At 37.8% G+C, this 17,648-nt stretch overlaps 1 protein-coding gene across 6 annotated transcripts in view; it reads left to right on the top strand.

The window, feature by feature from the left end:
- Nucleotides 1–17,648, top strand: part of ATRNL1 (attractin like 1) — a 696,391-nt gene that overhangs the window by 555,728 nt on the left and 123,015 nt on the right. For all 6 annotated transcript variants that reach the window (XR_013824301.1, XR_013824302.1, XR_013824303.1 and 3 more), the window contains exon 28: nt 9,965–10,079. Coding sequence is in view for 1 of the 6 variants with exons in the window: in XM_079900307.1 (XP_079756433.1) it covers nt 9,965–10,079 (115 nt within the window). In the remaining 5 variants the exon portion in view is untranslated. The remainder of the gene's footprint in view (nt 1–9,964; nt 10,080–17,648) is intronic.

The raw sequence follows: 17,648 nt of genomic DNA, 5'->3' as shown, positions 1-17,648 counted from the left end.
AGTCATGACCAGGAAGAATGAGAAGGGGATGATGAGAGCCCTGTTTCACAGAGGACCTCAGCCTCCTCTCTGACCTCTTCTCATCCCTGTCTAATCAACACTTCTGAGGCTCTATCCCCAATGAACTTCTAGCAATTTCCTAAACAAGCTGTGTGCCTTTATGCCTCTGGGTCCATGCTTTTCCTGCTACCAAAACTCTCCATCCTCATTCTCCTAGTCACCGTCAGCAAGGGAACGTCCTTCCCCAAGAGAACGACTCGTCCCTCCCCCTCCTTCCACTCCCGCCCCCAGGGCTCCGTGCATAACTCTGTGAGCACATTTAGCTCTGACGTCATCTTAGTTGCCCTCAGCCTGACTGCCCTGATGGCAGCTTTACCAGGGCAGGCACTGTGCCTGTGTAGCGCTCTACCCCCAGTTGCCAGCAGGGGGCCTAACACATTTACGTTTTAAATTGAATGGATCTATCAGCAGCAAGACTAAGGTCACATTTTGCATTTATGACGTAATGTGTTTTGGAAAGGACCAACATGGAGGGTGATACCAAGATCCTGATTTTCTAACTTTCCTGCTGGCTTATATCCATCTGCTATAGATGAAGCTTCTCTTTATAACTTTTTGTCACAACATGTAGAGATTTCCCTTGTGCACAATTTGGAAAAGAAAAATCAAATATTCATTTATCCATGAAATACTTATCGATCACACAGCTTAGGTGCCAGGAAAAGTTTACTCTGTGTAGCACATAATGTTCACCGTCGGATCAGACTCCTTGATAAAAGCAGAGAACAAAAATGAGAAAACTTGGCATTGAGATCAGATTTTTCCCACCCTATAAGCCGTCAATAAAATTCTCCCTTGGAGGCTTAATTTCTTAATTAATTAATTGCACACCATTAACAGAACTTTTAAAAATATGGTACCTGCCTTCAAATAGCTTACTTTTGAGTTGAGCATATTCTTTAGTGGAACAGAAAATAATTCTAAAGCAAAGTGGGAACTGGGAAGAATAGCATAATAATAGTAATAGCTGACCTTTACCAAGTACTGTGATATATATACCTATGTGGGTATGTGTATATATATATACACATACAGATACGTAAAATACATATATTCTATATGTATATTATATCTGTATATAATATACATCCTATATGTACATAATATATAACGTTTAATCCTCATAACAACACTATGAGGAAGGTGTTGTTAGCTCCATTTTACAGCTAAGAAACTTGAGGTACAGAGAGCTTATGTGATTTGAACCCAGGCAGTGGTTGCTAAAGGTTGTTCTCTTAATCACTACATTACACTTGCTCTGAATGGCCGCAACAGGAAAAATAACTTACTCCTGATTATTGAGATGGAATAAAGTGAGGAGGTCCTGGAGTGGCCTAGGACGACCTGGGGTGGCTTCTTGCCGACTGAGAGTTTTGAGCTGGATCTTGCAGAAATGGTAGACATTGGCAAGTAGTCTGGGTGGATGAAATGACCAAGAGCACAGGGTGGGCTGAAGCAAGACGGGAAGTCAGTTGATTTGGCAGGCACATTTGTCTCTCGTACTTAGCAATATTTTTTGAGGTCGAAAAGGACGGTCCCAATTTTGAAATGAGTGTATGAAGTATAATGGTTAGGTTGCTCTCTGCACAGAGCTATGGAGAAAATTACAGGTTGTAAAAAATCTAATTATGGCAATTACTTGAGAGATAATCTATTTCAGATTTTTGAAAAATACTATCAGGAATCAACTTTTAAAGATAATCTGTTCGAAGTCATCCCCTATTAACATGCATCTGTATTGACCAGCTCAGGGGCAGAGCATGATTATATAATATCTCAAAAAGAGATACTATCCTCATCTTCTGGGACCTAAATACCTGTGAAAAAATAGGTGGCAAAATAACTGCTATCACAGTCCAGCCTCTTCACTCCCCAACTCAATGCCACACAATTAAAATAACAGCAAAACTCAGTTAAACTATATATTTTACTATAGATATAAACCTTGAATATGTGTGTATATGAGTGTGTGTGTGAGTGTGTGTGCACGTGTGTGTGCATATGTGTGTAGTGAGAGATTTTGAGCAGAGAATGAAAGTAGAGACATTTCAACAAAGAAAAAATATTTGGTACAATATGAAAATTAAGTTTACGATAGAAATACCTTGAAACTGCAGGAGCAGCATACTAATTCTGCGAATATTATGTTTTATTCCTTTACCTATTCCCACATGTAATACTTTATTCTCTTTGAATTTTCTTCTAATGCAGTTTAACCCTGGTTTTGAGAGTGTCCATCAGCTTAATTTCTTTTATTAATATGAATTATTCTCCTAGCGAGTAAAGCTAGCTAATGTGTTTCTCCCTTTATCATTTCATACAAATGGTAAATAAGGAGAGAATATGATTTTCACTTTTGGTTTTCTTCCCAAATCTAAACAACGAAATCAGAGAATCTGTTTCTGAGATCTGGGGTCTTGGTATTTGCTGATCCTATAGAATCAACACAGTTCATCAGCTGTGAGCCAAGTCGTCAGGCTGACTTAATTCAATGTTCAGCAGATTAATTCTATTTTACTAATGTGACTGAAAACTAAATTTTATATCAATATAAGCAGTCATTACACTGCAAATACCAACTTCTGCAAGCTGTTGAAAAAGACTCATTTTTAATTATAAGTAGATTCTGATAAGAATAGCGTTAAAAGTGTTCTAATAGGGAAATGTTAGAGTGATTAATGTGCAGTTGTTTGCATTTTTAACATTTCACTCATACATCAGATTAGTATTTGTGTATACTGTCAGACTTTATTCTGTCCTTGTCAAAACACTTATTACTGCTGACAGGTATAACATATCCACATGAATCCTCAATTCCTTGATTCAATTTTCTAATTGCTTTTTTGGCATGCAGTGGTGGCCACTTAGTATTATGTGATGTATTCATCATATGGTATAATAATGTGCTTTAAAAATTAGATGTGTCATTTAAAGTACTTGAACAGGAAAAAAATTACTAAGGCTTGGAAATTTCAAATTTCACTGTACTTACACTAAGTGTTAGATATTGTTACGTCACACATTCTGGAGGTTGTCCATAAATCATAGTCACAGAATGTTGAAGAGATCCTAAAGTCATCCAGCCTACTTGTTCATTTCCCAGTTGGGAAAACTGATTCAGTAATATGCCCAGGATCACACAACTAGATACTGGCAGAACTGGTCCTAGAACTCAAGTGTTCTGGACCCTGCTCAGAAATGGGGCAAGTATACGCATATAATTTTTATATTCCTCCTATTAATCGTCAAGCTGAGAGAATGAGAGACTCCTTGGCTTCTTAAGCTATACTTTTTAGCAGTATTGTATAGTGTTTAAGAATAAAGATACTAGAATCAAACAGACCTGGGTTCCAATCCTGGATCTGCCACTCACTAGCTGTGTTACCCAGAGAATATTATCTGACCTCTCTGAATTTCAATTCCCTCATCTGTATAAAATAGAAAATAACACAATAATGCCTATTAAGTGCTTAGCACAGCTCCTGGTTCCTAGGAAGTACTCAATAAATGTTGGCTGATATTATTTTTCAGTGTTTTATTTTATCCCTTTAATATCCATAATTTAATTTAAATCAGTTTCTACCCACTCATACGTTTGATGAGTGGGTAGAAACTGAGTCATACCTCCCTGTTATCTCACCATGTGACAATTGCATTTATTCTTTCATTTACTCGTTCACTTACCATGTGTAAAATGCACTCCATTAGATACTATAGGTAAGGCAAAAAGGAATCCAATATGACACCTGCCTTGGAAGAGTAGGAATCTAATAGATTCCTATGTTGTCATCTAATACAACAATTACATCAATACCTATAGTAAAAGACTGGGAAACATCAGTCCCCAAAAGGTAACACAGGTGCCATACTTAGGCTTTTCAAAAAGAAGAAGTAAGTACAGGGCCAATAGACATGAATAAGAAACTGGACCTGCCCTCAAGGAGCTTCTTCCAGTGGGAAGACAGGGCAGTTGCCCAAGTGTCACTCAAGGTGGAAAATGAAAAGGGCCGTAACAATTAAAGAACTAAGGAGGGAGAAACTAAATACCTCAGACCAGGGAAAGCTTCATGGGTGAGTTGGCTTTGAGGGATATGTAATTTTAGGAAAGTTAGAGGCCTATAGGAAGGATCTCCTGGACAGTAGGAATATTATGAAGGAAGGAAGGAACAGATTCTGGAAACCCTGGGCACAGACGTTAAAGAGTGAGCACTTAACATTGACTAAAACATGGAGCTTGTGCAGAATAAAAGCTAAAGTTTGATGAGTGGGGAGACACAAGAGCCTGGCAACCCTGAAATGACCTCTTGGACTCCATTTTACAAAGTGGCAGCTCTCAGCCCGTTTTGACACATAGGCATGTTTTTTTGGCAGCAAAATTTTTGAGATTTAATGTTTTAAATAAATCTTGTACTTTTCTGCTCACTCTGGTACCGACCGCTTTTTATTGTCTTATTCTACAAGTTAAGGCAGTCTTCTTACCTATTATAGACAGTATGCATAACGGTTAGTCATACGAGCTCAGAAAATAGACTATAGTTTTCCAAATCCTGGTTTGGTCACCTATTAGGTCTGCAACCTTAGTTATGTTATTTAAACTCTGAGCTTCAGTTTCACAAATTATGAAATGGGAATAGCCCCTACCTCTTGTGGTAGAATTAAACCCATGTAAGCATTTGGCGTAGCATAAGGCATGTTGTAAGCACTTAAGAAATGTTAGCTGTTCCTTGAAGAGATTTGAGTTTGCAAGCCCTACTGAGGCAGTACTGAAAGTTTTGCTTTCTGTTTCATTTTATTTTTTAATGAAGTATAGTTGATTTAAAAAGTTTCAGGTGTACAGTAAAATGATTCAGTTATATATATGTGTGTGTGTGTGTATATATATACTGTTTTTCAGATTCTTTTCCATAGTTCTGAAAGTTTTTTGAGAAGGGAAATAACATCCTTCTAATCTTTGGAGTTCTAGAGCATTGAACTAAAACCCTACTTAAATTGCAATGACTAGTCCAAGGACATCAGATAATTCTCTTAAATCCTTAGCTGCTGGGGTTAGTTTCCAGTGTCACCCGCCTACTACTTCACTCACTCTTTGAGAAGGCCAGTGGAGGAAGGAGCAAGTAGCCAGCTTTGCCTGTTGGTATCTTCAACACGTCCAGTGATTCTTATAGCAGCAGTTTCCCAGGCTAGATCCCAGGTTCAGATAGTGGCCTCCCTTTTTTAGGACATGTTATTATGAGTTTTAAGAACTGTAATCTTGAAAATCCTTATGATTCCAGGAGCTTCTCTGGTAATTTGCTTGTCTTTAATAGCTGAAAAATGAGAAGAGTTCAACATAGAATTGTTGCTCCAAAAAAACAAGAACCTGAAGATTTAAGTACAATAGGTTGAAAAACACTAGTGTGAACAAAACGAGTCTTTTGCAAAAGCTCCGTGTGCTTAATGAACAAGGACTGCTAATTACATGACTGTCAGTGCTATTTTCTGGCACGGTCTAACGCCAGCTTCTTTCGGTACAACAAATATGAAAATGCCTAGAAGTAAATCACATTTGCTGAGTGCTGTGGGCAAACAAACCCATGCCTTATCTCTTTCAAAGGCAGCCATGGAAAATACATGATAAATTGCACAGTTCAGTGAACATGTTATGTCATTGTGAAATGATTTTGATTCATGGTTATGTATTTATTGCTAAACAACTGACAAACCTCAAGGTATCAGAAATATCATTCATGGGGTTTTGCTGTTTTCTCTTGCAAAATTCAAGTGCTATGAAGTGTTTTTCTTTTTTATTTAAAATACTTTATTGAAAGTGATATTTGCCACAGTCTTTGGAAATAATTTTTTAAATTATATGAATTCCTGCCAGAAGTGTCAAAGAGCTGTGCTAGTCACTAATATTTTTATCATAATGAATAATTCATATTTTTGCTAATATCCTTTTATGAAAATTTTATAGCTAAAAATAGACAAAGTTGTAAGCCAGTTTGATTTCAGAATAGGATTATAATCTCGTTTCATATAGCTTATCAATATAATGAAATTTTTGAATGTTTTCTGTGCAATAGCAGTAGAATTAAGAGTGAGAGAATTATATTAAAGAAGATATTACAGAAGTGGCTTTTATGCAAACATAATTCCTTTCCCATGGTCAACATATCTTACTATACTCTATCCATTGCTGACCCTCTTCAGTTTAAAGTATTAAATAATTAAACCATTTTCTACTTGAAACTTACAGTTATTTTTTACTAATTTTTCTTTCAATTGGTGCTTTTGGCATCAGCACTTGATGTTTACAACCTTTTCTTCTAGTGTTAAAAGCAGCAGGAAAGGTAACCTGTCAACACACAATATGCACGAGGCATATCGTAAGCACTTAATAAATGTTAGCTATTCATCAACAGATGTACTCTCACTTTGTGTCTTGTTTTTCTAAATCTCGTAAACCAAGAACCACTGTTTCTCAACTGGTGGTTTTGTTTTGTTTGTGTTGTTTTGTTGTAATCATGAAATTCTTCTTTTCTGAGTTTTATAATCATGTATTATAACGTGGCTTTGTATATTTTGAGTAGTGCCGTTGAGCTCTTACAAATAAAATAACAAAGAAAACCTTGCCTGATGGTAGAAATGATAAATTATTTCTTAGGTATATTAAAAGGGATTTGGGTATTTCTAATATATCGCCATCATTTAAACCTGAATTCATTTTATTTTCCTTTAGTATATTTTAACCAATTGACCTTTACATATACTTTGCATTTATTAAATTAGGATAAATTTTAGTAGCCTAGAAATACGATTCAAAACATTCATAGTGTTTTTCTTTTAGCCTTGGAATATGACAAGCCTATTCTCTAAATATTTACATCATTGGAGAATATCTATGTACTTATGCTGATTCTGGCTTAACATTTTCAAAAATAAGTCTGTTAAATTAAATGTAAGCTTTAAAGGGGAAAACCATAGATCTTGTAACTTGATACAAGTATTGCAACATTGCTTACAGCATTTTCTTGGAAGATTTTTATGCCCTTCTACTACCATGGCTACTTTCACCTTTATGTTCAAAATTCCCAAAATGTATCTGTATGAGGATAATTTTAAAATGTGAGATTTATGCTGCTATAAAGGAGAAATCCTTTATAACAACATAAATCCGTTGTCACCAGAAATTTCAGTCTAAGTTTTACATGAAAGGGAACATATTTTATCTTTAATGCCTCATTAAACTTTCTGGAAATGGCAATATTCTAAGATATTCTAGGTGGATGACTACATATGTCTGTATTCCTTCTGAAAAATTCAAACATCAGTAAAAAAAAAAGACTAAACAAATCATTTGTTCTAATAATTAAAGTAGTGGTATTTTCTCCTCCATTTAATTTTGCCTTTATGTATAGATGTGACTTTAAGTCAACCATGTCTCGCCTGCACTTTTTGAGTGAAGTAGCCAAAACCACCATTCCTCAGCCAAATGATGTTCCTATTGTTTCAAAGGTGACGTTGTATTTAAACCTTAATTCTGTGTGTTTTTGTTCACATGTGTGTGCCTGGATTGTGTATGTTCACACACATGTGCTTGCACGTGTGTTTATGTTTGTGTGTGTGGGTGCATGATTTTTTTGTACATTCACAATATGATAAACTGCATTGTGTTGCTAAGAACATGGACTCAGGAAGCAGCCTGAGTATAAATCCCAGCCCTGCTACTTCCTAGTTGTGTGAATTTGAGCAAGTTCTTTTAACTTCTTGCTTTCATGTTCTCATCTTACAGGGTTGTTGTAAGATTTAAATAAGTTAATATATGTAAAGCATTTTGAATACCTAATCCATAGTATTTAATAACATATTAGCATTACCGTTATAATCATTATCATATATTCATTTACTTTATTTCTAAAGTCATATTATTTATACAAATGCATTGGTGGGTGATTATTACATATGTATTTCACTGAAATGATATTAAAGGTGTGCCTTGCTGTATGTCAGTTATAGCTCAATAAAACTGGAAAAAAAAATTTTAAAGATATGTCAACGGACTATTTTGGATTGTGATAATTTGATTAGATAAACTGTTATCATTGGTGAGAGGAAACAGTTGCGAAAAAGCAACAGAAATTGCATAACCTGGTGGCTCACAGACGACATATCAAATATCAAATATACTAAAATGCATTCAGGGACTTCCCCTGGTGGTTCAGTGGTTAAGACTTCGCCTTCCAATGCAGGGCGTGTGGGTTTGATCCCTGGTCAGGGAGCTAATATCCCACCTACCTCGTGGCCAAAACACCAAAACAGTTTCATTGTCACAAATTCAAAAAAGGCTTTAAAAATGGTCCACATCAAAAGAAATCCTTAAAAAAAATGCATTCGTTTGTTCAAATGTAGGCCTGTTGCACATCTACAGTGTGCCAGGATTTCGTGTTAAAATGACATATGGTACCATAGGATCCAGCAGCAATCATGCTCCTTAATATTCACCCAAAGGAGTCGAGAGTTCATGTCCACGCAATGTTTATAGCAGCTTTATTCATCATTGCCAAAATTTGGAAGCAGTCAAGATGTCCTTCAGTAGCTGAATGGATAACTAAACCATGGTACATCCAGACAACGGAATGTTATGGAGCACTAAAAATGAATGAGCTATCAAACAATGAAAAGACACGGAGGAACATTAACTGCATATTTTTAAGTGAAATAAGTCAACCTGAAAAAGCTGAGTACAGTATGATTTCAACTATATGACATTCTGGAAAAGGCAAAACTACAGGGACAGTAAAAAGATAGTACAGATGAACCTATTTGCAGGGCAGGAATAGAAACGCAGACGTAGAGAACGGACTTGTGGACATGGGAGGAAGGGGAGGGTGGGGTGAATTGGGAGATTAGGTTTGACATAAACACATTACCATGTGTAAAATAGATGGCTAGTGGGAACCTGCTGTATAGCACAGGGAGCTCAGCTCCGTGCTCTGTGATGACCTAGATGGGTGGGATGGGGGGAGGGGGAGGGAGGTCCGAGGGAGGGAAGGGATATATGGATACATAGAGCTGATTCACTTCATTGTGCAGCAGAAACTAACACAACATCGTAAAGCAATTATACTCCAATTAAAAAAAAGACACGGAGGAACATTAAATGCATATTTTTAAGTGAAATAATTCAATCTGAAAAAGCTAAATACTATATGATTTCAACTATACGACATTCTGGGAAAAGCAAAACTATGGGGACAGTCAAAAGATCAGTGGTTTCCAGGGGTTGGGGGTGGGATGAGGGATGAATAGGCAGAACACAAAGGATTTTTAGGGCAGGGAAACTACTCTATATGATACTATAATGAAAAATACATGTCATTATACATTTGACAAGCCCATAGAATGTACAACACCAGGAGTGAACTCTAATGTAAACTATGTATTCCGGGTGGTAGAGATGTGTCAGTGTTGGTTCCTCAGCTTGTACACAAGTGCTACTCTGGTGGGGATGTTAACGATAGGGGAGGCTGTGCATGCATGGGGGCAGTGGGTTTATGGAAAATCTCCGTAGCTTCCTCTTAATTTTGCTGTAAACCTAAGACTTCTTTAAAAAATAAAATCTATTAGGGATAAAAAAAAAAAGATAAAAATAGAACAAAGCAATGAGTACTTTTCCAAAATTGCAAAAATATGTGCTAATATGTAATACCCCAAGGAAAATGTCTTCTAAATGTAAACGACCACCATCACCAAAAAACCACATATTACTGCAATAAAGTATTCAACTGAACTATTAAAAAATGAGAAATGGTGTGCCTTCAACTACTAGGAATAAACATTTTAGCTGCCTGAAGCATAGTAGGAAAAAAGTAAGATAGCAGTGTCGTGTAAACTGTGCAAATTTAGAATGGGTTTTCTTTTTCAGGGAGCACCCAAACCAATAGCCATTGAACCATGTGCTGGGAACAGAGCGGCGGTTCTGACTGTGTTTCTCTGTCTACCACGAGGATCATCAGGTGCCCCTCCCCCAGGGCAGTCAGGTAAGATGAATGAGGCACCGTCAGCAGTTAAGCAAAACATGCAGATGGAACAGAAGAAGTAAACAATACTACCAGATAGCACAATAAAGACATTTACAAGGTTCTGATTTACAGCATGGTAACATTTTATTAGAATACAAACTTCTACCCAAATATCTAGATATCTGCCTTGCTATAAATTCAGATTTGCAAGTGTTTCTCCTAAAAAATACGTGTTGAATATATGTGTGTATTTGTGTATAACATAAGACATGTATGTACGTACGGACACACTTCAATTTGTTGTTGTCATTGCAATGAGTCATCTCACTAGCAGGGCAAAGTGACCCTTTTGGGCAGCTTCTTTTCTCCCAGTATGTGTGTCATATGGGATGCCAAATTAGAAATACGATTAGAAGCTTGTTTCATAAATATGGAATCTAATTAGGGAACTTACTTACATGTTTGGAATGTTTTGCGGCATCGGAGGATAAAAGCTTGCTGCAACCATCCTGGAATATTGAAGATAAGTTCTTGCTGTCAGCACCGGACAGGTGTGGTTCATGGACCCAAGGACCCTCTCCTTCACTTGAGCACAGCCAGCCTTTTCCTCTGATTCTCCTTTTCCTGCATAAAAAGTATATTTTGAATTCGAGGTAACTCTGTATCCTCTTAGAGATCTTCTCATTGCTTCGACAGTTGTCCACATTGTAAACATGCCCCGTGTTGAGTATAACTTGTAACTAAATCACAAACCATGCTTATTTCTCTCTTTGTGCATATCCTCTTCCATCTGCTTACAATTTCTGATTATTCTTTCTCCCGATTGTTTTCTTTAAAGGACTCTCGGTGAAACGGATGCTTTTTGAGGGTCAGGGTGATTTCAAATCTTTCTCTTCAGTTCCCCTTAAGGATAAAATAACGTGCCAGAGATCTGGCAGGTTCTCAACAGTAGTTGATGATAAACTCAGCTCCCTGCTTAGTTTTCTTTCCTTAGTTCCCTAGTTAGCTTTGACCTTGCTCCTCACTTTCTTGATTTGTGTCCAACGAGACACAAAAATGGAAGCCACACTACTTTATACCTTATAAATTTTAAGATATTTATGTAACAGAATTTTTCCCATACAGGGACAGAGGAATTCCATCACCTTTAGACTTGTCATTTATGGTACCTGATGATATCTTGTTGCAGGAGTTTCTACCCAAAGTTCATTTGTAGATGTTTATTCAATGAAACAAACCTTCTCATATGTTGAGCCAATGCCTTACTTTTCTCCTTTCAGAACAACCAAGGTAAATGGGATGCAGTAAATAGAATAGCTTGGCACTGGTCAGATAAGATGGATAATTGTAGGTACTGTGCCCAGCTAATGGAAGTATTGTTTCAAAGCTGGGATGATTTCCAATACAAACACTTTACTAATGAAAACAAGTCTGTGTGATATACACCAAGGTTCTTCTAGATCCTTGACAAGATGATGTACTGATGGGCAGAGTGAAGGCGACTGCCAATACGCTGTCCCTTTAACCTTTGAAATCTTTTTGACTGATTTGAAAAAGCCAAATAGCAGTGTGGACCATTACCTCAGCTGTGTTTTATTAGAGATGCACTGCAATTACTAATGGTAATGGTAAATTAGACGTGCATAGTGTTTCCTATTTTTCACATTTGATCCTTACGACAGGCCTGTGCCATAGGTATTATAAAACTCACTTTATAAATGAGAGACTTGGTGTATATAAATCTCTGTATCTCTATACTCAAGGAATTATTGGAAAAACATTACAGTAAAGAGAAAAGCAACAACAAAAAATACTTATTACTAACATTCCAGGTAATTTTTCCTGATGATCTATAGCAGAGAGCTTATTGCTCTATAATCTACAGCCTGTGTCTTCACAAAGCCAAACATTTGGAGGAGTACTGAAAATGTCCCCAGGGTTCACACAAGTAGACAAAACCTTGAGTTCATTCACAACACTTCTTGCGGTGACTGTAGATCGAACTATGTTGAATATCTGTGTGAATAATTCAGGATGAGTTTGTTCTTGGTTTAAAAAAAACTAATAAAATTTCTCTAGCTAACTTTATAGGAGTAGGAAGAGGAAGAGTCATTGATTCTACTCCTTCAAAGTAAAGCATTGTCTTCTGTCTGTAGTCTACTTTGAAATGCATCAAGGACATAATGTTATTGATGGATGGATAGTAGGATGAGTAGAAGGACAGATATGTCATAAAGCAAGTAAAGCAAATGTTAATGGTAGAATCTAGGTGATGGGAATACTGGAGTCCATTTTAAAATTCTTTCCACTTTGCTGTATGTTTGAAATTCTTTATGGTAAGTTGTGGGGAACAATAAAAGTTTTTGAAAACTCTTGACTTTACTGGGGGAAAGTAAAGGCAGCGCCTATAGAGAGGAATTTTCTAATGCTCACATCTATGTTTTCCCTAAACAAGGCAAATGCTGACACCAGTATACAAACGAAATGGCTTATTTTTTCACTTTTCATCAAGATATTTGGTGTGTACCCAGTCAATTAAAACTTAACATAGTATCATCCAATATTTGAGAGGAAATGCCTTCCAGTGATAGTTTGGGAACCATATTTGTTCTCGGGAGGGAAATACTGACATTGGTTATCTCATTGCTAGAGTTTGGCTTATCTCATATCTTTACAGGAAGTCCATCTGTGTGCCTATGCTTATCACAGTGCCCTGTGTTTAGAAAGCAGTTCATAAATGTTCTTGATGATTATGATAATGATAGGAAACCTGGGAAACATGACCTTGAGCAACCACTTCTGTCTATGAGACTCAGTGGACAACAATAAAATGAGCAATTGAACTAGAATCCATTCATTGATTCTCAAATTGCACAGCTAGGAGCCTTATGTGCTGAAGAGCCTCCTCCAGCGTTGGTGCAGGGTTAGAGGTTAGGGGAGTTAAGAAGGAGGTACTGGGCTTCCCTGGTGGCTCAGAGAGTCCGCCTGCCGATGCGGGGGACACGGGTTCGTGCCCCAGTCCGGGAGGATCCCACGTGCCGTGGAGCGGCTGGGCCCGTGAGCCATGGCCGCTGAGCCTGCGCGTCCGGAGCCTGTGCTCCGCAACGGGAGAGGCCACAACAGTGAGAGGCCCACGTACCGCAAAAAAAAAAAAAAAAAAAAAAAAAAAGAAGGAGGTAGTGGAGTAGCTTCATGGACAGACCCCTGACCCCATCCCCACTGTGTGAAGGTCAGGGCGCCCAGAGTCTTCTCTTGGCTCTTGGGCTATTTATGTCTCCTAATGTGAGTGTATCTATTCAATGAGGAATAAGCATTAATTATTAGATTAGAAGTTCTCTTGCAATACTTTGCACAGTTTCTAATTTTTTTTATCAGGCCCTTTTTTGAAATGTAGCTTCCTAAATGTCGAGTGATGCTGTTCATAATGCACTCTTCACGACTATGAATGAAAGCATTTAAGAGAAGGATGAGTTTGGGGGTATGGAGAAGATGGAAGCATCCCATGAGCGTGGTGGTTTTCTCTCAGAACCTGAATGCCAGCACTAACAAATAAGTGATTCGGAAACAAGCAGGGGCTAGTTCTGGCCATCTCTTTTAAGTAGCAAGTAGTGGATTTTTTTTTTTTAATTCAAAATATGGCATTGTCTTTGGACTTTATTCTCTTTCTACCAGCATATATTTCAGTAATATTTAGCAAGTAATAATTAGACATGGCCCTTTAATGTCTGTCTAAAATGTGTGAAGTTCCCTTCCATGGCTCTCATCTTAGCAGAGGTCAAAAGAGAAACTGCAGATTCATCCTTTAGATTACCCCATGCAGTAATCTTTCCCTTCTTCTTCTTCTTTTTTTTTTTTTTCTTCTTCTTTTTTTTTTTTTTCCATGTAATGAATTTAGATGTTTATGAGCAATTCTCCCTCTAGGTAGCTTAGGAGAGTAAAAGCAAAAAATATTAAATAGGCTTTTTGGCACTCCTGGAGCTGGGCTAATTAGGTTCCCTGCTCCCCAGCCCTGTAAACCTGCTGCTTCATTCCTGTATTTTCTGTGAGCAACCACTGCCAGCAATGCCAGACTGTCTTGGGCTAAAGTGAGATTTCTGCTGTTGATATATGTACACAGCCACTTCTCTTCTGCCTCAAAGTGGTTGGAAGACTGACGTCCTCATAAAAACAGGGCATATCAAGTAACCCTGCTGCGTGTCTCCAATCACCTTGGACAGCAAGGTCCCCAAGCATTTTAGAGTCACATTAAGATGAAATGTGAACAAAGTAAATAGAGCTCTTCAAAAGCATAAACTGAAAATGATCATGATTGTGTCACTTTGTGATGAAGGATTATGGATTTCATAGTTTATGGATTCTTAGTAATACAAAGCGGATTAACTTTTCTCACTGGATTCAAAATCCGGTGGCCCAGATGTCCACTGCCAAAAGGGAGATAAGTGCTTCACCTAAATGTAGAACTTTGCCCTGATCTTGCCTTATGTTTGGCAAAAAAACAAAACAAAACAAACGGAAACTGCTGGAAAGTCTAAGATTTTGAAACTTTTTTCTTTAGGTTTAGAAGTTTTGGCAGGATGACCAGATTATTTTGAAAAATCTAGAAATATTGTACGATGTTTAAAAATGATAGTCTACCCACAGTGTCATGGGTAATAATAATGACAAAAAGAGAACTTTGGTTTAGTCAAATGAAAAGAGGAAAACAAGAACTAGTAATTCTGAGCACTGAAGCAGGTTCTTTACATGCACTAATTCTTTTAACCCTCTTAATGAACCTGAAAAGTAGCTATTATTATCCCACTTTTACAGATTAAAAAAAAAATCTGTAAACTCAAGAGAGATTAAATGACTTGTCCGAGGACCAATACAGCCAGTGAGTGAGTGAACCAGAATTCAGATTCAGGGCCATCTAGATCCTCAGGCTGTGAGACTCTCCCTCATCGCTGTGCTTCTCTGGATAAAGATACAGGGGTACTCGGGATAGCCCATATTCCAGAAAAAGCTTTACATTCAGATCAAAGAGGAAGGACCTGGAGTGTTCTGCTAAGCATTGGACTTAAGGGGGCAAGAAGGATATATTTACCTTTCCTAGTGATTTAACTCCAGAAATTTGGTAAAATGCAAAGGTGCACGTGCCATGACACATCTGCTAATGAACGTATGACTCCGTTGTGTAATAGCAACTTGGGCATGTGGTTATAGGAAGAGAACTTCAGCTTGTATGTGTGAGTTATGGACTTGGAGTCCCAAGTCCCAAGCTGTAGAGCCAGCTCTGCCACCAGCTAACTGTCGCCAAGTCTTTTCATCTCTGGGTCGTCGTTTCTCATGTATAAAATGACTGGATTGGGCTAGGAAATCCTAAGATGGATTTCACTCTACTCCTGTTGTACAGTTCTACTATAGATTATGCTAAGTCATACCAGTTTGGGGTAGGAAGAGCAAATAACTTGTTTCTAAGTAGTACCTTACCTTTCCAGCTGCTCAGGACCAGTTAAGAAGCTGTATTCCTATGTATATTGCTTGTTAGTGAATAAAAATAATTAGCACCGATCCTTAATTTTTTAAAATAATTTTAGTCCATTTCTTCTTTTAAATTAATTTATTTTATTTATTTAGTTTTTGGCTGCTTTGGGTCTTCATTGCTGTGCACGGGCTTTCTCTAGTTGGGGCGAGTGGGGGCTACTCTTTGTTGCATTTCAGGGTGGCTTTTCTTGTTGCAGAGCACAGGCTCTAGGTGCGCGGGCTTCCAGTAGCTGTGGCACGCGGGCTCAGTAATTGTGGCTTGCGGGCTGTAGAGCGCAGGCTCAGTAGTTGTGGTGCACGGGCTTAGTTGCTCCGCAGCATGTGGAATCTTCCAGGACCAGGGCTCGAACACATGTCCCCTGCATTGGCAGGAGGATTCTTAACCACTGCACCACCAGGAAGTCCCGGATCCTTAAATTTTAAAAAAATTCTTAATAATTTTATTAATAAAGGTTAGTTCTCAATCTTCTCAGCATGTTTAGAAGATGTAGATCGTTCACATTGCCCCACTTTAGAAATAAGTAAAAGAAATCTCATAGCACCAATGAGAGGTAGAGGGTCTCTACAATCTCAGATATGAATTGGGAGCAGACTCCAGGTCTGCTGGCTCTCAGTGCAGTACTCATGCCTCTGAAGCCAGTTTTTTAAAGCTAATTTGCATCTTTCAGAACCTTCTGGAGTTTCCTGTCCCTTAGGACTCTGTTTTCTTTCCATAACTCTGCCACAATACCTTCACACTTGTAGAAACACACCAGTTGATCTAATCTTAGCACTCTCTTTTTTTGAGGTGGCTGGAATAAGAAATAGAACTACTGAATTGTATCAAAACTTCATTATAAAAATATGTCATGTTAGTGACCTTTTAAGCGCAAATTCAAATATTGTTTACATCCAACATATGGGTCTTCATAAAAAGAAAGAAAGAGTGGGCACTCATGGCAAAACAAGCTACAAAATTAGGAAAGAGAGCCCAGGAAGTGACAGAGATAAGAACAAATGTCTGAGATTATTGTTAATAATACGACTTTGTGTCAAATAAAAAAAAACAACCCTGATATTAAAAGTAAACAAAATCAATAGTAGGAACTAATTTTATCTTCTATCCAAAATATAGTTATTATGAATCTTCATTTGTTACCTTTATTCATTCAAGAAATATTTAAAAGTATCTGCTACATGTCAGGCACTGGATATATGGTGGTGAACAAAACAGAATTCCTGCCCCCATAGATTTTAGAGCCTACATGGAGATAAACATGAACAAATAATCATGCAAAGAAACCCATAATTATAAAATATGTTTTATGAATAAAGAGTAGACAGTGTTATGAGAGAGAGGTGAAATAACACTGATGTACAATTGCTAAGCTTTAATATCTTTCCATAGTAGTAACAAAATGGCAAACGTAGTCATTAAAACGCCCTTTCCTCAGTTCTCACTTGTCATCACGTCTCTGTAGTGTTTGTTGAGTATTCCCCATCATGCCTCTCCAACGTCTGGAAACTCCCTCTGGTGTTCTTTACCTCAGTCTATCACAGGTGTCTTCTTAGAATTTACTTAGAGATAATGCATGTAGAGCACCTCCCCTCTGTTCGTTACGTGCTTCTTCTGCCCTCTGAGTTCCCATAGGCATTCCCTGAGGATTAGTCCTTAGCCAACTTCTCATCCTGTCCACTCTCTCCCTTTAGGGTGATGCTCTCTTTGCTCATTTAGGGGACTTTTCAGAGGATAACTCCCAACTGCACGGGTCTCCAGCCAACACTGGATTTGATAGTGTTTCAGTATAAAGCCACTCTTCCTTCCCCCTCTCTCCTGTTACCGTCCCTACTCCCCAGACTAGCTCTTCTACCCTGACTTTACTGTTTTTGTAAAGTCCATTTCAGAGTGACTCAAGTTTGAAACTTTGGAGTTAGCTTTTTTTCTTCTCTCTTTCTCCTCTTTGACCTCCAAGTAACCACGAAGCTCTTTAGATTTTAGCCCTGAAGCAGATAGAACAACTTCCTCCTGCCATTCTTACTCCCTCCATTTTTGGCTCAGGCCCTGGTTGCCTCTCACCTGGACTT

Source organism: Stenella coeruleoalba (assembly GCF_951394435.1).
Source record: "Stenella coeruleoalba genome assembly, chromosome: 16".
Classification (NCBI taxonomy): domain Eukaryota; kingdom Metazoa; phylum Chordata; class Mammalia; order Artiodactyla; family Delphinidae; genus Stenella; species Stenella coeruleoalba.
This window is presented reverse-complemented; position numbering and strand designations above follow the sequence as displayed.